Source organism: Crotalus tigris, unplaced genomic scaffold (genome assembly GCF_016545835.1).
Source record: "Crotalus tigris isolate CLP2741 ecotype Arizona unplaced genomic scaffold, ASM1654583v1 scf7180000023720.1715460, whole genome shotgun sequence".
Lineage (NCBI taxonomy): Eukaryota > Metazoa > Chordata > Lepidosauria > Squamata > Viperidae > Crotalus > Crotalus tigris.
Window position 1 is genome coordinate 831,321 of NW_024100139.1, and position 21,903 is coordinate 853,223.

The 21,903-nt window shown below is 50.0% G+C and overlaps 2 protein-coding genes across 8 annotated transcripts in view; one reads left to right on the forward strand and one right to left on the reverse strand.

Moving 5' to 3' along the window:
* LOC120297927 (saxiphilin-like) overlaps nt 1–2,955 on the forward strand; it is a 36,130-nt gene extending 33,175 nt beyond the window's left edge. For all 3 annotated transcript variants that reach the window (XM_039321158.1, XM_039321159.1, XM_039321160.1), the window contains one exon: nt 680–2,955. In XM_039321158.1, coding sequence (XP_039177092.1) covers nt 680–732 — 53 coding nt within the window. In that variant the 3' untranslated portion in view covers nt 733–2,955. The remainder of the gene's footprint in view (nt 1–679) is intronic.
* Nucleotides 2,587–21,901, reverse strand: PRR14L (proline rich 14 like). Of its 5 annotated transcripts, none has more exons than XM_039321132.1 (10): nt 21,828–21,901; nt 21,327–21,687; nt 19,859–19,940; nt 19,313–19,428; nt 17,900–17,965; nt 9,065–9,133; nt 7,984–8,134; nt 7,428–7,534; nt 5,834–5,905; nt 2,587–5,443 (listed from the first exon to the last, which is right to left on the reverse strand). In XM_039321132.1, exons 6-10 carry the CDS (start codon nt 9,124–9,126, stop codon nt 5,164–5,166), a joined length of 672 nt encoding a protein of 223 aa, XP_039177066.1. In that variant the 5' UTR covers nt 9,127–9,133; nt 17,900–17,965; nt 19,313–19,428; nt 19,859–19,940; nt 21,327–21,687; nt 21,828–21,901; the 3' UTR covers nt 2,587–5,163. The 5 variants fall into 5 exon arrangements, with proteins under 5 accessions (XP_039177066.1, XP_039177064.1, XP_039177063.1 ...); XM_039321130.1 differs by having other exon boundaries at nt 12,796–17,965; XM_039321129.1 differs by lacking the exon at nt 19,313–19,428 and adding an exon at nt 20,965–21,097 and having other exon boundaries at nt 12,796–17,965.
* Between the last annotated feature and the right edge of the window lie 2 nt (nt 21,902–21,903).

The following is a 21,903-nucleotide window of genomic DNA, read 5'->3' on the forward strand; positions in this document are numbered from 1 at the left end:
CCAAGCTCAGAGAGCACCAAGGAACCCACAGTTCAGCCCTCAACTACAAGTATTTTCCTTTATCAGTAAAAAAGAGGTTGACAGGATCTTTGAATTCCTACATTAAATGGAATTGGAGCCAGTGATGAGGGTGAAACTTCCAAGGACAGGAAGAAAAATTGGAAATCAACAGTTCTATCCCTAACAGTTCCTAGTTAATATCTGGCAAGGCTGAATAATTTTTTTAAAGGACACTATTGTGGGAGGCAGTAGGAAAAAGAACCCTTTTCCTGACCCACTTTTTGAGGCTGCAGCTGCTACCACACATAACTCAGCCCGAGCCCCCACGTCCCACAGCCTCAGCAGGACCAGAGAGCCCTGCCGTCTCCCATCCCATGCTGGAGAAGGTGGGGTTCATCCTCCAAGACATCTGAGGTCCTGAATTAAAGTGTTGAGATTGCATTGAAATTAGATGCAAGGTGAATTCTGCACTCCCGATAAAATGCTTTTTCAAGTAGCTGAGATTTTAAGATACATTTAAATGATGCACAGATGTATTTGTCTGCTTAATCTAGTGTGTACTTAATCATTGTTGTGGAGGACCTGAATTCTGCCCTTGTGTAAGTTTAGGGGCACTCTCGGATGCCATGGTGGGCACATTTCCCTTTGAGACATTAATACTGCCATTCTTGGTTTTCAGGTATCCTAGACTTTTGCAAACTGGATACTTGCACCTCTTCCACACAGCCTTGAGGTTATCCAGAGATGCTCCCTCCAACTCTGCCAGCTAAAGAAAGAGGGAGACAGTTATTCAAGCTTTTACTGTCACCAAAGTTCCCCCCCCCCGATGATTCTGGTCTATGGCAATTTTCCCATTTTTTCATCCACATCCAAATATCCTTCAGCAGTTTTTGGAAAATCCATTTTTGAATGTATCCTACTGGTACCTTAGCCAATGGAAAGCATCCCAATGGATTCACTCTCACTGCTTCCTCCCTCCCTCCCTCCCATTTCCAGGATACGCAGGCAAGTCCCAGCCAGGTTTGGGCTGCACCTGCCACCTTTTCAGCTCTACCCTGTCTGTTCTCTGCCTTCCATCAGGAGAGAGAGAGAAGCTGGTTTGGGAACTCTCCTCTTGTACCTGCATCTCCCTCTGGTTGCTTCCCATCACTTCTGCCTTCGGAATTGATCGGTCCCTTTTCCATTGAGTCAAAGCTGTCTGAACCGAAAGGAAGTTGGTTGAGACAATGTCACAGCTCCAATTTCCCCCGTCCCTGACAAGAAGCAGCCATCTTGGAACTAAAGGAATTTTGTTTCTCTGGCTTTAGCAGGACGTAAGAGCCGTGACACCCCCCCCCCCCAATTCTTCTCTTGACTGAAGCAACATCCAGAGTTTACTTCAAGGACTCTAAAGCTGTTTGTTGCCCAGCTGCTCTAAACACAAAAGTGCCTGCCTCGGTGATGAGCGTCCCCAGGTTACTAGCAGTTTTATGGCCGCGTCATCTGCTCAGCAACCATGTGGGCACCCCTTTTCCTAGGCCAGTTGATAACAGTGGGATTCCCTGGAGGTTTCCCTTCCTGAGATCAGTTAAGATCATGTAACATTGCCAGTAATTGCACAGGCTATTTTATAACGCTGTTGCCCTTCACCTGCAAAAAAGAACTCTAGGAAGATCCAGATCTGCTCCCAGCCCTTTCTAGCCTCTGTACCTGCTGTGATAGTTCAGCTAAATAAGCAAGGCTATCTCCAGATCACTGCACCGCCAAGGATTTGGCTCAGAGGTCCCTGGAACATCAGAGGGATGAGATTTCTGTGGTAGCTTACAAGAACTAAAGGGTTCCGTAATAAAGTTTGCAGAAATGGTACCTGTACTTTACAACAAGGAGAAAGAACTGTCAAGGTGGTAGCAGAGCTCACGAAGGTGGTCTTGCTGCTAAGCGACAGGGCCACCATTATTCCTGTAACATTCAGAGCTGGCATTAAAGCTGTGTCACAAATCCCCAGAGAAACATCTTTCCAAAGGAAGGGGAACGAAGAGAGGCACAGAAACTACAATTGACAAACAACAGAGATGAGGAAAGTATTCACTCACTAAGCAGGATCTATTCCCAGAAAGTCAGGAATGTCGGCAGCCGAGCCATGAATATCCTCTACTGCGGAGACTCCCAACCTTTTGGGCACCAGGGACCGGTTCCATGGAGAAAGGTTTTTCCACAGACCGGAGAGTGTGTGGTTTTGTGTGCTGCCTGCATCTCGCAGATGGGGCTTTGCTTGTTTGTGCGGCCTGGTTGCTGGCATGCCGCAGGCCGGTACTGGTCCACGGACCGGGGGTTGGGGACCCAGCTCTACAAGGGACATTCCCACTTACGCAGTATCAACAGAAACATCGTTTGCATGTCAACTAAAGTTAATTTGGGGCTTCAGACTTCATAACAATGTACAGGATTGCACTCGCAGTTTAGCGTACTTAAGAGTTTTGCTTATATTAAAACAATTGGGACAAAGAGATAGTTTATCTTTTTTTTTTTTACATTTGTCCTTTTCACTTTGTATATTTTTGAAATTTTTAATAAATGTAACTTGTACACAAAACCCATCAGCACTTCTTTATTTAAATTTTTTATTTCCATAATTTAAACACTAGAAAAAGTGAATTTGAAACTCAAAAAGATTACAGGAATAAACAAAAACCATGTGATAATGGCACAGAACAGCCACCAGTACAGAAGTGTGCAAATTCCCATTTGATTTGGATTACGAGAAGGCTAACCAAGCGGTCTTCCTTTCAAGCGGCTCCCAATGGCGGCCCCTAAGAGGCTCAGGTCTGGGGGGGGGGAGTGTGACCGGGCTCCAAAGCTGATCTTGGCCCCAGGATGACACCTACACCAAGACTGGACCCCCGTACCCTGATTTCTCTGATAGGCACAGCCCTCCCCAAATTAGATTTTAGCAAATATCAGTCTACTCCCCCCCCCCAAAAAAAACCCTTAAATCACATCCTTGGTTGCCTCCACATTTTCCTGAGAAGAGATTTCTTTCAAGTGCTCTTAGTAGAATCTTTTTCATGATTGTACTGAAAGTCAGGTAAGCATTTGGTCCCTGCCTGGGGAGGGGGCTGCTTGAAGGCCTCTGGCAGGCCTGCTCCAAGGGCCCTCCGAGGTGCAACTTCCTTTGAGGCAGCCTTGGGGGACCACAGAGCCCACCTTGTCACTCCAGTGGCTGTATTTTCTTCTGCTGGGGTCTCCAAGCTTGGTGACTTTTAAGACTTCAACTCCCAGAATTCCTCAGCCAGCTATGCTGGAAGTTGAAATCCACAGGCTTAAAGTCGCCACAGGTGGAGACCCCTGTTCTTCTGGACAGCTGCAGCAAAACCATGCTGAGAATCCTTGCATTCACACCCGTGTAACTTCAGACATAAAGCACCGAGGAAACAGACGGAGCACGCCAACTGCCATTTTAAGGTTGCCAGAAGAAGAAGGCCACGTAGTCACCGGCCTACCTGCAGAGTCAAAGCAGCAGTCCCACCTCCGAACCAGAATTGCCACATCGGCATCTGTACTGGCGCATCATGTCGTCAAATCCTACGATGGATACTTCTAGTAAATGATTCGACTCCGCCCACCCAAAACGTGGCGATTACAGGCAATCAGGGACCTTCTACAATGATCCAAAGTACGAAGGGAGAACCTCCGGTTTCAACAATTTGCATGCAGCAGCAAACACATAATGTCAGTCCCCACGGGAAACCAGCTCTGGATCTCAACTATTAAAAAGTATTCCCATTCTCTTTTTCCCAGTGGGAAAACAATGTGGAGCAGAAACGCTAAATTTCTACTGCCAGGCACACGTGTGGCTGGGCCCCTCTACTACTCCGGTTTTAAGGCCCTCTGTCATCTACAAGGCCGATTCCAACCTCTTGACTGTTCAGGTATGGAATGCGAGGTCAAGGAACAGGCCACCTGTCTGGCCTACCATCATTTGCCCCCAGAGTCCACCCCAGAGGTAATAGGAAGTGTCCACATGAGCCTTAAGGTACCAAAAGTGCAAATTTTAGATGAGAGGAAGCAAAAGGCAAACCCTTTGAATGATTCAGCCATTAAATCTGGCCCAAATTACAGGCACTATAGACAGCGAACAGCTGTTGATCATCATGTAAAGTTTTCATTTAAGATAAATATTTAAGTTTCCCAAGCACCCCTAAGGAAAAGTACAAGTCTAAAGTTTCCTCTGTGTGGCTTTGCACAGCTGCTACTTCTACCAGGATCCAGTAACACACTGCTACTCGCGCTCCCAACCAGCTTCTTGTTGCATTTGTACGGACCACTCCATGCAGGCCCCAAGCAAGTCACAATCAGGAAACGGGAATTAACGAGAGGTGCTGAGCAATAGTCCAGGTAGTAGAAGGAAAACACACCGAAAATGAAGGACTGTTGAGGTCTCATTGGCATTCTGGCATCCCGTCACAATTAAAATCTCCTACAATAAATTCGCTGGCCCCAATTCCAAGAAGTCACCCCGAGAGGAAGCCTGCAGAACAGACGGTGATGAAGGCGGAACAGAGTAAAGCCACTTCCTGGGGATCCTGCATCTCCTAGTGCAAGAACCGGAGGTGAACCTCTGCGCTGGGTCCTCATGCAGTGAAACAAAGTGCCACAACTAGCTATGTCTACCACAGAACACAATTTGGATGCCACAGTTTCTCTTCTTTGAGCAAAACATACTTGCTGATGGACATCATGGGTCCTGCTGCCCAACGATGCAAACTAAGGAGACTTGCTAGAAACAAACGAAACACCCCACCCCCCAAATCCTTCGTCCCAGCTGCCACATTACTAGGGCTCAATGACAAGAAGAGCAGCAGAGGCAAATCCATGGCTAACTTTGGGAAGTCTTTACAATCCTAACGTCTCTGAAGGTGCTGTAGCCTTTGTTCTGCTCTACACTTTTAGCCAGATCTTTTTTCAAAAAACCCACAGACGTTAATTCTTAGCGATAATGGAGGCTAAAGACAGGGCTGTTTCATAAGGTTAACAGAAATTAATTCTCCTCCTCCAACCTGTAGGAAAATATCACTATATGGTTCAGTCAGGTAGGTTGGTCCAACCGTGGGAAAACAAGATTCCCCTTCCAGGCGCACCAGATCACAGAAACGCCACAAGCTCTTCTGGCAGATCAACCCAAACTCAACTACACAATGAGGCTTGTTCCTTTGTCTCCTCCTTGGCAAAGAACGTCTCAAGGTCGGTCAGTTTCTGAATGAGAAGGATGTCAAGTTCTCTTCCTTCCATGGCCGCCTTCTGCGCCCGAGTGTAGCCACCCGTCACTCGGACTCTGCTGCGAGCCCTCCTCTTCCGGGGAACGGTGAAGTCCTGGAACTCCAAAATCCGTTTTCTCTTCTGCTGGCTGATAGAGATTAAAGACCCATTTTTCTCTTTTGGCTCTTCAAAAATGGTTTCCAGGCACCTGAAAAAAACAACAACAAAAGGAGTGAACTTAGGGCAGTGTTTCTCAACCTTGACCATTTTAAGGCATGTGGACTTCAACTCCCAGAATTCCACAGCCAGCAATGCTGGCTGTAGAATTCTGGGAGTTGAAGTCCACATGCCTTAAAATGGTCAAGGTTGAGAAACACTGACTTAGAGCATCATCATTATAATCTGAGAAGGGACCCAAAGCCCTTCCACACAATCAGCCAGGTTACGTTTTTTCAAGCCACGAAATGAACTGGTGTAAACCCTTTGCAACCATGGTGCAGATGTAGAAAGCAGATCCATTTAAGGGGGTTTCCCACAACTTTTTCCCCCGGCAAATCATAAAATCCTCCATTCCGATGCTATGTTGTCTGTAACCAACCTGGTTGCCGGGGGCGATTTGTAATTCTGATTGGTATAGATTTCCTCCAAGCTGAATTCAGTCTTCTTTAACCTGGAAGGCAAAAGGAGGCAGCAACTCACTATCAACACATCTTCTTAATTAACAACATCACATTCCAATAGCAGTTACCAGTCTTTAGTCAGAGAAGGGAAGACTATTAACTGTGTACCAAAGTTACTTTATCGTGACTGGGTGAAACAAGACACCTCAGGCTGGGACTCTTCGTCCCACCGGCAAAGGCTTCAAACGGCTGCAGAGGTTAGCAGCGTCATCATCTCAGCTGCAGAGCTACTTATGGGGGTCCAGAGCTGTTTTGAAAGTATTTAAATAAGCAAATACAATTAAAAAGCACCAAACCCCTTCCAATAGGATGGCTGCCCCACCTATCACTCCCAAGAATCATGCCGAAGATACCGGCCTACAATTGCAGGATCCCTTGGACCAACAATGGAAGGGGACAGCTGTGGCAAGAACGCCTTCCGCCAGCTCCGGGGAAATCACCAGGAGGCACCAAGGATGGTCCCTCATGCCCGTCTCATCTCCTGGATACACCACTACCACTTGCTCTTTGAGTGTCCTCCAGCTACAGCTGGTATGGAAGATGGTGCCCATTTGCTGACGGGGGCACCTTGATTCAGCTAAATGACACCTGGGTGTTGCAGGGGTCCAGATCCAACTCGAGATGCAGCCGGTTACTCATACAGCTTGGCCCTTTGTTACTTCTGGGGCTCTTTCCCCAAGAGAACCCGCCTGCCCTATCTCATCACCAGGGAGTCAGCGCCTGGACTCAGCTGCCTGCCCCAAGGCCCCCTCTGCCCTTTGGCCAAGTGAACCAGCCATTTACATTCAGAGGTCCCTTGGGAAAGGTCTCCCTAGGGCAGGGGTAGGCACCCTTGGCTCTTTTATGACTCCCGGACTTCAACTCCCAGAAATAACAACTGCCAATCAATGCCTCGTCTCAAAAGAGCTCTGCCTCCTCGGCTTCCAAGTCCGAGCGAGCCCCTCCCTGAAGCGCAGCAGGCTCACGAGAAGGGTGGCTGGCCAGGGTGCTGGGAGCCACATTGCAAGGCTGGCGTTCTCTCTGCCACAGAGCTCCTCCTGACTTGGCTACATCCGCAAACTGCACGGCCTTCTGTTGGGATAGGTCCCCTGTGGGTGGGGGGAAAGGTATCTAGACTGACGCTCAAGGAGAGAAGACGAACGTCTACCGCAGACCCTCTCCCTCCACTCTCCTGCTTCTTGTCCAGTATTGTAGCTGGCTGTGGGAATGACCCTGAGGAAGAGCTCCAGCCAGACTGGACCTCCCTCATTCTCATTGGGATAAAGGCAAGGGATGGGGTGAGGGCTTTCAGATGTGTTCCTGCAAGCCTATAATAAGTTTCAGTATTCATAACTTTGCTATTCACATCCCCCCAACCCAGAGAATGGTCTGGTTTTTTTTCAACCTGTGGGCTGCTTTCAAAGAAAGCACCTGTCTTTGCTTTCCCTCCCCCCCTTAGCCTCCCCCCCCCAGCAAGGCTCTCCAGTTAGATATGCCGATCCTTCCCTCGGCAGATGAAGGCACCGGTCCTACCTCTTTGGCCTGGGAAGCCCCATGGGGGTGAGGTTGGGGTCTGGCTTAGGAATCGTCTTCCGAATGCGGATCTGAGAGACTTTCTTTGGCCTGTTCTCGGACTCGTCCTTGGGAACAAGAGAGACGTACATTTCCAGCATTAGTCCGGAGGTTACACCAGCCTCTCCCCGTTTGTCCCTCTGGTCCATGGGACGGATGGTCTCGGCTTCTCCTCACTTGAGTCCTTGAACGACTGAGCTGACAGAACGCCAGGCCCAGATGCTGACCGACAGTTCCCTTCATAGTGGATTTCCCAACACTTACACTGAACCCCACGCCAGCTCTCCCGGTGGTCCTCGGAGGCAGCTGAGAGGTGAGGAGATACTGATGCTCACCGAGAGTAACCCCCAACTACATTCCCTTCAGCTAGAGCAGGATTTCCTTATCACATACTTACTCTACTTCCACCCCCAGTAACTTACTCTACCAAGTCAAACGTGGTCCCCGTGCAGCAATGAGAAGCACGCGATAGCCAGCGTGGGTGCGCACGAGGCCTCGCTTCCACTGCACCGCTTACTTTTTCAGGCTGAGCTCCAGTCTTAGGCAATGCCAGGACAGAAGCTTCGTGTCCATTTCTGGATCCAAGAGCTGGGAATCCTAAAGGGGGACGAGACGGTTCTGGAGCTTGGCAAGACGTCGGCAACAGCACAGACAAGATGGGTTCCAACCTGGCAAAGGAGAGGAAAGGGGGGTGAGCCCAGGGATAGAGTGACAGTAAAGTCAACCATGGCAAGGAAGGTCAGATGGCAGGAAACGAAGAGGGTCAAGCCAGGAGATCAGGAAATCCAGGCGGTTCCAATAAATGTAAAGATTTATTCCAAGCTTAAGCTCTCTGCAAGAATCTGAACTGCTAACAGTCAAAGCAAATTGGCGGAAGATGAGAGTCAACGGAATTCAAGGCCGAGGTCTCTTGTGGGTGCGAATGGACCCCAGACTGAGAACACCCAGCCTGGTCCTCTCCTACATCGGAGCTGGTGGGGCCCTGAGCAACCTAAAGCAGAGGGCCCCCAACCTTTTTGGGCACCAGAGACTAGTTCCATGGAGAGAGCTTTTTCAGCGGACCCGGAGGGGGAGTGGTTCTGTGTGCTACTTGCATCTCGCTGATGCGGCTTTGCTTGTCTGTGTGGCCGGTTGTTGGCATGCCATGGCCCGGTACTGGTCCACGGACCGGGGGTTGGGGACCCCTGACCTAAAGGGCAAAGTCGGTCACAAAACGAACCTTGCCCACCCCGGCTGACCTGAATGAAGAGAGGCAGATACTGTGGGAACCTCTGCAGACTCGCTTCATTAACCAGAAGAGAAGCCACTTTCCAGTGGAATATTTAAAGCTGGGCAGTTCTCCACTCAGGACCTCCCGTTTGGGAAGGACCCTCTGCAAAGCAACTGTGAGCGGAGAGGCCCCCCCCCCATCAAAGCACTACAGCCTCCGTGTCTTCCTGACGGCTCAGCACGGCTGTATTATGTGAACGGCCCAGAGACACTTAGGTAAGATGGGTGTAAAAAATAAACGCTGAGAGGGAGAGCTAGAGGCGAGTAGAACAGAACCGCTTCCCTTGGTATCTAAGTAGGTTTGGGGGGTAGAGGAGGAGGGCACTGACCTCACGTGATTCTTCGCAGCCCTGGGAGGGTCACATGGCAGGCCGGGCACCAGGGGCGGCATGCATAAGCTGGTTTAAAGAGGGGGGGGGGAGGAAATCACAGAAAACAAATAGAAAATTAGAACATAACACAGAATGAGATGACATTCATTGAATCTGTATTCCAAGGAAGACTGAGCAGGCCTATTTGTCTAGGACAGGGCTTTCCAAATTTGGCAACTTTAAGACTTGTGGACTTCAACTCCCAGAATCCTCCAGCCAGCCTGAATTTAAGTCCACAAGTCTTAAAGCTGCCAAATTTGGAGAGCGCTGGTCTAGGAAGCAGAAGTTGTGCTGAAGGCAAAAGCAAACACCCGAACTGGGTTGGAGGAAGCTCCCTCTAGCAGCAGCTCATCTCCAAGCAAGGGAACGTTTATCCCGCCACCCCCCAGCCGTCCATGGGGCTGCCAGCCTCCTTCCTGCTCTCGACAGAAGGGGAAAGGCAGGCTGGTCTTGGACCAATGCAAATTCATTGACTGAGCACAAAGGGCAAGGGATTCTGCCAGGACCACTGGAGAGCTTGATCGAGTTCTGAGCTTCTACTCCAACAGGCCTTCAGATGGACAAAGAACAAGTCCACTTGCAGGCGACATCATCTGGCCCGGGGAGGGGGGGGCTGATGGGCAATGGGGGGACATCGCTTCCTGCCTCCCAGGTCTCAGGGGCCAAGGGCCCCTCCCTGGACAGCCTTTCATCAAAGCTTTGGCTGGAAACAGTGCAGGACTTTGTGGAAAAGCCATTCAGAAGCCCTCTTTGCTTCTGCAAAGCAGCAGGTCAATTCTGCGTGAGAGAGGATAAAAGGCGGAAACCCCACCTTGACCTGATGAAGCCTCCCGAGAGGGCTGGAGGCTAAAACATACGAAGAACGATTGCAGGAATTGCGTTTGTCTAGTTTAGTGAAAAGAAGGATATTCCAATATCTCAGGGGTTGCCCCAAAGAAGAGGAAGTCAAGCTACTCTCCAAAGCACCTGAAGGCAGGATGAGAAGCAACAGATGGAAACTCATCAAGGAGAGAAGCAACCTGGAACTAAGGGGAAACTTCCTGACAATTAGAACAATTAATTAGTGGAACAGCTTTGCCTTCAGAAGTTGTGAATACTCCATCACTGGAGGCTTTTAAGAACAGACTGGACAGCCCTATGTCTGAAATGGTACAGGGTCTCCTGCTTGAGCAGGGGGTTGGACTAGATGACCTCCAAGGTCCCTTCCAACCCTGTGATTCTGTAAAGCACTTGGCGCTAGCCCAGAAATAAAGAAAGCTTGCAGATTTACAGGAAATCCACTGGGGCAGCCCTGGGAGTTCAAATGCCTGCTTGCACCTGCCTCCTTCCTAACTCCACTTGTTCAAACATCATAGTTAGTTCTCAAGTTACAACCATAAAGGAGCCTACATAACGGTAGTAATGTAATGGTCGTAAATTGGGTCACCCAACTGACCGACCACATTCGGGGAGGCTCACCTTCTGAAAGGTCCTTACATTTCAGCCACCCAGCGAAGAGCAAGGGATCCCTTTTCTTCGTCCATCTTTCAGGAGGTTTGGAACTTCTCACTCCAAAGCCGCAATTACGAATAAAAAGCAAACCTCCTTTGGTTTGGAGCTTCACTTAAGTTTTGCTCAGCCAAGAAAAGGGATTTTGTCTGTACAGAAGCTCAGTCCTCGGAGTCTACCGAGGCTTTAAAACAGCCCAGCAGCCTTACTGACTTAGGCAAAATGTTTAGCCACAGGTTACCCAGCAATTACTTTTGCAGATTTTCCTGACTTTGCCCTAAAGATGGCCAATTAGTGAAGGTGAGCAGCTGGGCATGAAGTCACAGCAGGACTGCCTGCTGGATACTGAATGAAGGAGTTAGCATTGGATGTGGATGGAAGGAGAGGACTCTTTCTGCGCCCCAAGAGGATGCCCAAAGCTTGACTATCAGCATTTGTGAGGAGACTCACCACTCAATAGTCCAGACCAAACTGGCCTTCGCCTTGTTTAAGCCAATATGGAGAAGGGATCTTAAGGCAGCTTCTGCACCCAACAGTACAATGGGGGTAAAATAGCTCTACATTAGGGATGTCCAACCGTGGCAACTTTAAGACCTGTGGACCTCAACTTCCAGAATTCCCCAGCCAGCTGGGCTATGCTGGCTGGGAATTCTGAGAATTGAAGTCCACAGATCTTAAAAGTCACCAAGCCTGGACACCCCTGCTCGATAAACAGCACAACTCATTTATACGTGTACGAAGCAAAGCAAGAATTTCACGTGGGCAGAAGCAGGAATTAAGTAATTTCTAAATAATTTTCCCAATTAAGTTTAGTAACACTTAACCTGTTTTAGTATTTTTATTGTTTTTTTTTCTTGTCATCACCTGTCCAGCACAAACAGGGCATGTTTTGTTAACTAGTAGTTACCCCTCTGTCAATACTCTTTGCAAAGGGAGAAAAGAAACTTGAATGTTTACAGAAGACAAGTCCAGCCTAGAAACCAAATCTCTCAGCTGCACTACGTAAATTATTCTCCCCATCTTGCCAAACTGAGCCTGGGGAAGAAGAGAAGGCCTGGGCGAACTTTCCTCCCAGCAGCCAGCCTTCTCTGCTGCCCCTCCACCACCTGCCCAGAGCCACTTCCAAGGCAAGGAGGGCCCAGAGGCTGAGCCAGATCACCCAACCTCTCCTCTCTCAGAATCCAGGACTCTGCACCAGCCTTCTGCAGTCTCTCTCCTGGCCCCGGTGTGGTGTGTGTGGCTGGGAGGATGTGAAGCTGAGGTGACTGTCTGCCCTTGTAAAAAGCGGCTGCAGCCAGGCAGAAACACTTCCCAAGGCTAAGCTTAGCTCAGCCCTTTTCCCAAATCTTAGATCAGAGGAGCTCATTAACACACACACACACATCTCCATCTGCTGGGGGAAATGGGGCAGCATCTATGCCAGCATCCAACTATCTAGCAAGCGGAGCCTGATGCCCTGATGTTTTCAGGAACGTGCCCACATCCAAAGGCAGCGACACCCCACCCAGGGCCTTGACCCCTGAAAGGGAAAGCTAGCAAAGGGGGTGTGTGGATCCTAGGAGACCAGAAGTCAATAAGCGAGGAGGAAGCAGGAGGTGACACCTGGGCCCTTACAACCATTATAGGCAAGCAAGAATGCTGTCATTCAACTGCTAGGGCCAGGAGTTCCAGGAAGCCGCCCATGGTGGTTCGATTCTGACTGGGCTTAGCGCTCAGCCTGGCCTGGAGTTCGCCAGGAATCACAAAGGGAGCACCACACTGAGACAGCACCTAATCCCAACGAGCATAAGCATTTTTAGGGGGAGTTGGAGGCTCTATGCCCCTTTACGGAGTATAAGACTTTGACCAGTTGTTAAGGACTAAGCATCGAAGACTTACTCATGTGGCTACATCTACTTGTAAATCCTAGCACTGTGGAGTTAATCCAGAGCAACAGCTTACGGCTGGGAAAGGTGTGTGCTACAATAGAGCATTGGGTCCATTCATGTTCTCTGTTGTGGAGTGTCCTTGGACAAAAAACAACCCTCATAGTGGCTGGGAGGGAGAGAAGCAGAGCCGGTGGTCTTTGGCCGTGAGCCCTGGGTGGGGTCGCCCTGAACAAGCAGATTTCCACCCCACACCTAAGAAAGGAGCTGGAAGATCTCCCACCCCAAGAGACAAAGAGAGCCCAGGCTGATTCCCCAAAGGAGGACAGGTTTTACCTGGTTCTGTGGCTCAGGCCTGCCACCGCAGGGTGGGCTGGTTGTCCCTTGCTGGGACCGGAATGGAGAGGAATGGACTCGGAGAGATGGGTGGACGGTCCATGCTGGCTCCATATGGACAGAGCCCTGCCCAACAAACAGGGCAAGGACGAGAAGAGGTCAGCCGACACAGAAGGGCAACCCTGGAACCCCCGAGCAAACTGCAGCAGGGTCAGCCGCTGGACCGCAGGGATTCGACTGCCGAGATGCCTTCTTCTCGTCCAAACACGATAGCAGCCGGGGGAAAACAAAGCTAAGGCTGTAGGGAGGCCGTGGGTCGGGCAGCCCCTACTCCGAGCAACGGCCTCTCGCTCCTTGGGGGTCGAGGCGGAACCAGGCTCAGCATCTTTCTGGACTGGCATGACACCTGGGCAGCTCTGAGGCAGAAGCAGAGAGAAACTCCACCTGGAGGGCTGCTGAGGCTGTGGACTCCCCAGAGCAAATCTGGAGAGGAGGCTCGGGGATCCGGTCTTGGGGGGCTTCCTGATGGGGCCAACGTCTATTTGGTTATGGAAAGACTCTGGGAAGACCGGAGTGCTGCGCACACAGGGATTGCCGTTACTCAGCTCAAAGAAGCACAGGATCGTCGACTCAATGGAATAAACGGGCAGAGCCTGGGAGCCCACCATCTTGAAGCAGCCGCCGCTGCTGTTGAGCCACTGAGGAGAGTTTAACTTTAAACGGACAAAGGAGGAGATTTCCAACAGTTGCCTCCTGCGAAGCGGGCCCCACACAGCAGAGGAAGGAAGCAGCGCCCCACAAGGCTTTGGGAAGGGCCGACATGTGGGGGCCAGCAATTTCTCAGCTAACGAGGAGAGCCTCATCAACAAGATGGCGTCTTTGGGCTGCCCGGTGAGCCAGGAGGAGGCCAGCGAGCTGCTCTGGCGGCCTTGCTGCCTCGCTGGAGGGTCCCAACGGATGGCCTCTGGGGCGCGGGGGGCTGCTGGTTTGGTGGCTAACTGTGCAGAATAAACAAGCTCCCCATTTTCCCCAGGGACCATCTCAGGGGGACCCTTCGATGCCAGAGGTTTTGGTGCCCTGAGCCGGCGTGGCATGCCAACTTTTATGCAGGCTGTTCTGGACAGTTTCCTGAATGCTGGGAAAGGTCTTCGCAGGTGCAAATATCCAAAGGCGCCGGAGCTTCTGCTCTGATCACAGCCAACAGCTTGAAGCAAACTGCCGGAAGCTCCGGTGGAGCTAAGCCAGCTCCTGGCCTTCTGGCTACGCTTCTGGAAGTGAAGATGTAGGCTTGCGGTCTCTTCACAACTCTGCCCTCTCTTCTGCCTCTTTGATTCGCTTGGCATGTGGAAAGGGGGTTCCTGCTGCCTCTTCTGCACGGCCCTTCCTAGAGAAGCCAAAGTGCACCGTGCCAGATCGCCTGGACTCTCCGCCTTCGGGTCAGAAAGGTGGCCTGGGGGCTGTCCAACAGCAAGCCTTCTTCTTCTTCCCACTTTGGGCTTCTCCTTTGGGGTTGGTGGTGGCTGAGCCCCTGGCTCAGAAATGCCCCTCCTGATACTCTTGTCCGCCAAGTGCCTTCCCAGTCCTTTCTCTGGGCCTCCTGCCAGCTCCCGGCTGCTCTCCAACCTCAGCAAATGTCCTTCTTTAGTACTGGGCCACCTGGGGAAGCTTGCTAACCTCCCATCTTTCAGGCGAGACGATGACAACGCTGAGCTGCCGAGGGTTTCTGCCGGTTTTCTCGAGGACGATAAAGGTTTCGTCTGCAGCACACAACTTGGGCTGGCTACATGACACCATGTAACTGATGGCTCTGGGGAATCTTTGGCTTTTTTGGAATCAGATTCTGAAATGTCTTCAGGTAAGCAAAGAGGAAGACCTGTGTGTGTCGCACGCTTGAATGAAAATGTGACCTTCCCACCCCTGAAAGCAAGCCTTACATTTTCCAGGAGGGCTTCTGAAGACTCCTCAGTGTCAGAAAGGATGCGAACTGGAAATCCTTCCGTCATCCCAGCTGGCCAGCTGGCCTCTCTCTGGCCAGCTTCCAAATCCTGTTTTGCCTGCAGGGACTGCTCTAAAGAATACAGGGATAAAACTGCTTCTGCTTTGGAATCCTTGAAGCGCTGGGGCGTCCTCTTGCTAGCCAGAGGGCCAGCTGCAGCCGCCTCCCCTCTGCAGGAGCTGCTCACCCTTTCGCTTTGCAAACCGAAGGGGCTGCTGCGGCCGCCGGCTTCTCTTTCAGGCACGGGGGTCCCTCGGCAGGGCTGCTTGGCCAGGGGAGAGCCATGAGCTTTCAAAGAAGGGAACGTTAATGCGCCATCTTTTTGAAATAAGCACATTTTTTTATTCTGCGGAAACTGCGAGCCTAAGCCTGTAGATATCAAACTAGATATTTTTCTTTTTCTGTATGATTTTAAAAGTAGTCCTTTCATTCTTTCTTGACCTTTAATCTTAGTAGAAATTGTAGGGTCTGTTTGAAAAGGTGTCTGATTGGGAGATGAAGCCAATTTACTGGCAGACAATAATCCATTTTTAAAATTGAACTTCTCCGACGGACTTTTGTGAACCGATTCAGAGGCAGAACTGAAACCATCAGCCTTTGACTGAGGACCCCGATTCTTCACAAAATCATTCCGGTTCAATAACTCGGAAGTAGATTCTGAGCATCTGAATAGCGTCCAGGCACTTTGTGATTCTAAAGAGTCTTCATTCAGTAGATTGCCAGTAAATTCTGACTCACTATTATTATTATTGGATGATTCAATGACGACTTCTTGAAGTGGCCCTTGATGATATTCTGTTAAAAGTGTAGTGGCTGATGGAGTTACCTTGAGCTCCATCTTTGAATGCAATGATTCATTTTTATTACACGGGACATATTTTATAGCCGAACTGATCACAGTTTGCAAATCACGATAATTTAGTTCCTTGTAGAAAATTAAGGAATGCTGCTGGCATTCTAGAAACTCTGTCTTTGGTGAATCGTTTTTCTGTTCGAGAAAGGTGCAACTATCAAGGAAATATGGATAAAGAAATATCTTCATCTGATAAATGGGTTCCCTCTGCCACACGGAAAGTTTAGTAAATAAAGAAGAGTCTTTTTTATTTAAAGTAGAGAGATTACAAGCTGAGGAAGAGGGGTAAATCTGGTATTTTTCTTCTTCTTCTAGGCATTGACCTTTTCTAAAAGTAGCTCTGCAAAGTCTTAAGTCTCCATCAAATGCTAGCTGAAGAAACAGTCTAGTATTGTTACATATTATTGCATTTTCTATGGTTTTCATTCCACCAGCATCGGCTCCACATGAAGCTTTGCTGACGTTTGCTTTTTCATAGGGAGGAAAAATATTACTCTTCGCCTCCAGAATACCTTCTGAACCATCAAAAGCATCCCCACCATTAACACTCCAGTTTTCAGCTTCTGCCTTTGACAGATTAGCGCCGGGAATCTCCAGAGGATAAACTGAGTTCAAGGGGCTTCCTGCCCTATCCACGTTTGCAGAGTTATTTCTGTAGGGAGATAAATTTTTTTGTAGACAAATGAATCTCCCACTGGATCCCAAAAGGGCTGGGCTTGTTCCCAAGCTTGAAGGTATTTTGGTCGCCGTCCTTCTTCTGCCTTTTAGTAGGTTTCTGCAATCTAAGAAGAGATTTCTTGCCAGAGCATAGATCTCCTCTGGAGCAGCAGAAGGATCATTCATGGTCCGGTCACTAAGACGGAATGCTTTTCTCCAGAAGGGTTCCATAGCAGCCTCCCCATTTTCTGCCCCTCTCAGCGCCCAGCTGACCATCTCCCTGGCCCCTTCGTCCATTACAGTCCGGAGTCTGCCACTGGCCTTCTTGTGGTGAAGCCAGGCACCAGGGCTTCGCATCACAATGACTCCCTCTGAGGACAGGCTGTCCACGGGCCTTCCCTGACCTAAGCTTGGGTCAGCCTTCTGGGCGAATGGAGAGGGGCCACAGAGTTGAGGGCCTTTAAGGTTTTTTTCATCAGCAAACACGCTGGTCTCTGTGACCCAGAAAGAACGGGCAGCACACAGAGGCAGGGCTAAATCACAGAGCAGGAGGGCCGTCCCCAGATTATCCGTGGGCTCCACTCGTGGCAAGCCGTTTCCCCCAAAGTCCAGCTGATGAGCCAGGCGGCTGAGAAGCGCAGAAATATACTTTACACTGCAATTGTTCTGAAAGAACCCAAAGTTATTTCTTTTCAACAAAAGAGCTCCTTTCTCTTTTCCCAAAGAGATCAATTTTTCATGGCGGAGAAAAGAACCTTTATCGTCTTGGATCCTGCTGGCCTCTGAAGAGGTCACTCTTATGTCATCTTCAGATGCTGCTTGGACAACATCACAAAGGGCGGAGAAGCTAATTTCGGAATGCCGGTCTTTTGACACTGTTAGCTGTTCAGCTGAACTTAGAAATCTGCCGTGTTCTGAAGGAAAACGTTCTCCATCTTCTTTCCAGCTGTTGTGCACAGCAAATCCTTTCTGGATTTCAAGCATTCCTTTATGCAGGTGGCTAGAAGAAAAATCCACCCTGTCATCCCCTTTGTGCTCCTTGCTGGACAAGTCTTCTTCAGGCCTCCCTGTCTGCAACAGAGCCTTAGCCATTTTCAGCTCAGAGGCTTCTCCCAGATCCTCCATCCTTCCACAGCTCTGATTGCTCTTTAAGCTTTCCTCCTGCACTTCACAAGCACCCTCAAAGAGATCCATGCGGTCACCCCAAGGTGTTCTTCCAAATGAGCTACCTGGAAAAGTCTGGCCTGTGGTTTCAAGCCTCGGATCTGGTAGGCAAGTATACAAATCCAGAGCAAGGCTGTGGTTACTGGGTGTGCCAAATGTTTCTTGCTGAACTGATGGACTGTTAAAAACGGCAATAATTTCCTGGCCTGGGTTCTGCAACGTCTCTTCCCCAGCCTGCCTGGCACAGGCTGGGAGTCCTTTACATTCTTCTTCTTCTTCAGATGAGGCAGGACTCAAAGGCTCCTGAGAGACTAAGCTGTCATTTCCTGAAACTGCACCTGAGCACTGACTGGTCTCAAGCAGCACACCTGTCCTCGCTTGGGCCCCGGGCTCTCCTGGGTTACCATACAGCCCAGTCCCATCAGCCTTCATACCTGGCGCTTCTTTCAGGAGGTTTGATTGCTTTTCAGATGCCACTTGCACTTTTGCTGGACTTCCTTCTAGAAACACAAAAACAAAAGAAAAACACGACTAAGAAGGGGCCACCCTCTTTTCCTTAGCACATTAAAACAACCCTAACCCCAATTGTCCTCACAGCGCCCATATTGCAGTAGACACTCCTGTGCCTAACGCTCCGTCTCTCTGCAGGGCCATGTTCACACCCCTCAAATGAAGTAGCTCCACAACCGCCCCCACCGGCTTTTCAGAAAAGTCCCCTTTGCAAATCCTTCCTAAACATCCACAAAAACCCATTTAAGGACTCGGTGTCATCATCCACTCAACAGGTGACCTGGAGGCAAAAACCGGAAAAAGGCCACACTTGATACGCCGGAGAAACGAAGTTATAATTTTTTATCACTACCTGACTGGTTGTCACAAAGAGGATTATGTAAATAAGCAGCAGAGGGTTCATGACAGCCAAGTCTTAATTTGACAACCTGAGTTTTGCCCAACAAGGTTCCCACGTGCAAGACCTGTGATCAGCAGGACACCATCTGCTCTGTGGGCATACTAGAACTCGAATAAGATTCTAGAATTTGGCATGCGCTACTGAGAGGTTTATGATGAAAGCCAGAGGAACCGCTTCAGATGTCACTGATTCAGGGCAGGAGGTTCCAAGGAATAAATGGCAGAACTCGCAACTCATCCCGGCCAAACTCGAGCATCTTTGCCAATCAAAAGAGCTCAAAGCAGGCTGTTCACGGAGGTTTCAGTGAGGGAGGGACAGTCTGCACTTCTGCACTCGCCATCTTTTAACTTTTCCTTTTGTTTTATTGTCACTGTTTTGATTGTTTTGAGTTGCCTAGTTGAGAGTTGGGCGGAGTACAAGTTAATAAATTAGTATTATTGACTTCTCATTAATAGATGATACACATTTTAAAAAGAAAAAAAAATCCTAGAAGGAAAATATATTTCTGCTGCTGAATTGGAGAAATTCATTAACACCTGACCACCTTTTCCCCTGGGGGGGGGGGCAACAGAAGCTTTAAGCAGAGGGCAGCCACCTAGGAAACCATCAGAAAAGAGAGGTGGTTAGGAGCTATCCTAATCGGTCCAGCAGTTAAAAGGGGTTGCATTTTCAGACTTGCAAGAATCTGTTAATGTAGCCTTACAATAAAGTGGACTTAACTCATCCGGTCACATTTTCTATCAGGTTTACTCAGCAAAGCCAGCATTAATCTTGCAAGTCTTCTACTTTCTTCCAGAGAGAGAAATTTCAAGAACGGCTTTGGATCCTCAAGGAATTCCACTGACCGCTGAGCATCTGGTAGCCATATTGTTGCAACAGCAGCAGCAAGCAGATATACAGAGGACTAGCTTCCAGAATGCCATGCAACAATCCTCACCGCAACTGGGGCAGAGCTTGCCCCCACCAGAGGCTGCACAGGTCCTTCTGCGTTCCCACGGGAGCTTGCCAGAAATGTCTGAAGGGGAGGTGGAGATAATGGGGTGCAGGGATGACCTTGAGAAACAAGAGGGGCCCCTGTAGGCTTAATAGTCAGAGAAATGAGCCTAGGAATAAGCCTCATTCATAAGACAGTTAAAAACGGCAGGCAGAAAGCTTCTACTTTCAGATTTTCAAGAATCGGTTAATCTTCCCATCCTATAAAGGAGATTTAGGTTGTCTAGTCATGTTTCCTGTCTGGTTTACTCAGGGAGGCTCAACCGAAAGAAGCAACAGCCGGCTACAAATCTTGCCAAGAAAACTTGACAATATTCAGAAAATATTCATATACATACTATACACACACACACGGAATGTACACACAGAGATGGTGCTTCTCAGTCACAGTGAAGTGGGGAGCAGAATTTTCCTATCGCAAATGGCAGGGAACATTTGCGTTTGCAAAGTAAAACCGTGGCAGAGCCCTGGAAACCAGGCATGACCATACCTAGATTCTGCAGCAAGCCTTTTATCTCAAGACAGGAAGGACTTGAAATAGATTCTCTTCCCTTCTGGATTAGCTGAAACTCCTGAAATGAAAGCATGGATGTCAACAACGAAGATCAGAACTTCCTAAATACCTTTCCAGGCAGTGCAACAGCATCCCAGCCCATCCATGCTTGGAGGCATATTTGCTAGAGTAGGGGTCCCCAACCTTTCCAGCTCTGTCGATCAGCAGGGGTGGGTGGCAGAGGGGATGGTTCCGTGGACACAGCTCCATTTGTGTAAGCGGCGGGTATGCCTGCCTGCCTGCCGCTTGCATAAATGGAGCTCCGTGTTGAAGCGTGCGCTTGCCCACTGTTTGTGCAAGTGGAGCTGTGCACGTGCTGGCCCGCTGCTTCCACAGCCTGGTTCCGAACGGGCTGCGGACTCCTGGGTTAGAGTCACAAGCTACCTTCTAAAAGCAATTGACCTCCAACTTCCAACAAGAGGGTCTGAAAGAGTTACCACCCACCAACAGTTGGAGGGCCACAGTCTTCTCACAAAAATGCATCTCTCAAGGAGCTTTCAGTTTTCTCATATTGAGATAACTATTTTTTGCTGATTTCAAGGAGTGTTGCCCATGTTACTTTCTTGCAGCAACAAAGAGCAAAAAGCTCCTTAAATTCCAACAGATTTATTACTATAGCATAGCAGCTTTGTTGGGTGAGAGACTCTCTCAAATGCATGAGATGGCACCTAATTTGCAAATATATGCATGCAAAGGACTGCAGAGAACAAAAACACACTGAACAATGAATGGGATTAGACACTGGCTGTCCTGCAGAATGGAGAAGAGAAATGCTGGGACATGCATCTCAGGGGCCCTGAAAAGTAAGTGTGATATATAAATTCTGTGAGACGTTTTAAGTCATTCAACACTCTGCATGACAGGCTTGACAACTTTTAATGGAGAGCAGAATCAGCAGTATTACAATTTCCAACTGCGCATTTCTTAAGAGTTTTGGGGACGGAGGCTGGACCAAGCTGCTTTTCAGTGGGGGTGCTCTTGGCCCCTTCCTTGTGGGTGTTTCGGAAACTTTTAAAAACAGAATTGTTTTGGAACGGCCTTTCCTGAGTCTGTACTTGGTGCCATCTTGGTTTTTCTGCTTTAGCCTCCATTTTTCTTCGTTTTGTGCTCTCCAGTTTCTGTCTGCTTGTGTTGTTTTAATCCTGATCACTCCATGGATGTTTTATTTTTTTGTGTCTGCACGGTAAACAAGGGAAAGTCATTGGATTAAGGTGGCCTAAAAATATTATAAAAAAAATGCATCAATAGAAGGACAAGATTTTTAATTTTAAAACACGCCACCGGGAGAGGTTAACGACGCTGCAGAGCTCAGGGACTGCGGGCAGCCTTTCCTCGAGGGAAGCCGGCTGGCGGGCTGGGGGCTTCTGGGAATTGAGCTCGACCCCGCGGCCCCTCCGCTTCTTACCTCTTCCGGCCGGCTGCAGGTCGGGGGTCCCGGCCGGGCACCTCCCCTCGGGCCTTCCTCGCACCGGCCTGGCCTTTCTCCGCCGCCGCCTCGCATCTCCCGCCGCTGCTCCTTCTCCGGGCGCCGCCGCGCTTCGCCCGCCCAGGGCTGCCTCCGGGGCCCCTCGCGGGCGCCCAGGGCCCGGCTATGCGGCTCCCGGGGCAGCGCCCAGGCCGGCCTCTCGTCCGCGGGCCCCGGCGCAGCGGAAGGGCCCGCAGAGGCGGCGGGCAGGGCGCCCCCCGGGCCGGCGGCGTGGAGCTCCCGCCCCGCGGAGGACATGCGGCGTCAGTCCGCCCTCGCTCGGGCGGAGGCGTGGCCGCCCCTGGAAGGAGAGGCGCGTGTTAGGCGGGGACGCGGCGGCCCGGCCTCCCTCGGGACCCACCCGAGGCCTCCGGAGCCCTCCTAGGCTTCGGAGCCGCCCCGCCCCAAGAAAGGCCCCGCCGGGTGCGGCGCGGCAGTTACCTCGGCGGGCGGTAGGCCGCGGCCCAGCGCGCCGGCTCCGGCATAGCGCCGCTCTGCTTTCTCTGGGGCTGCTACT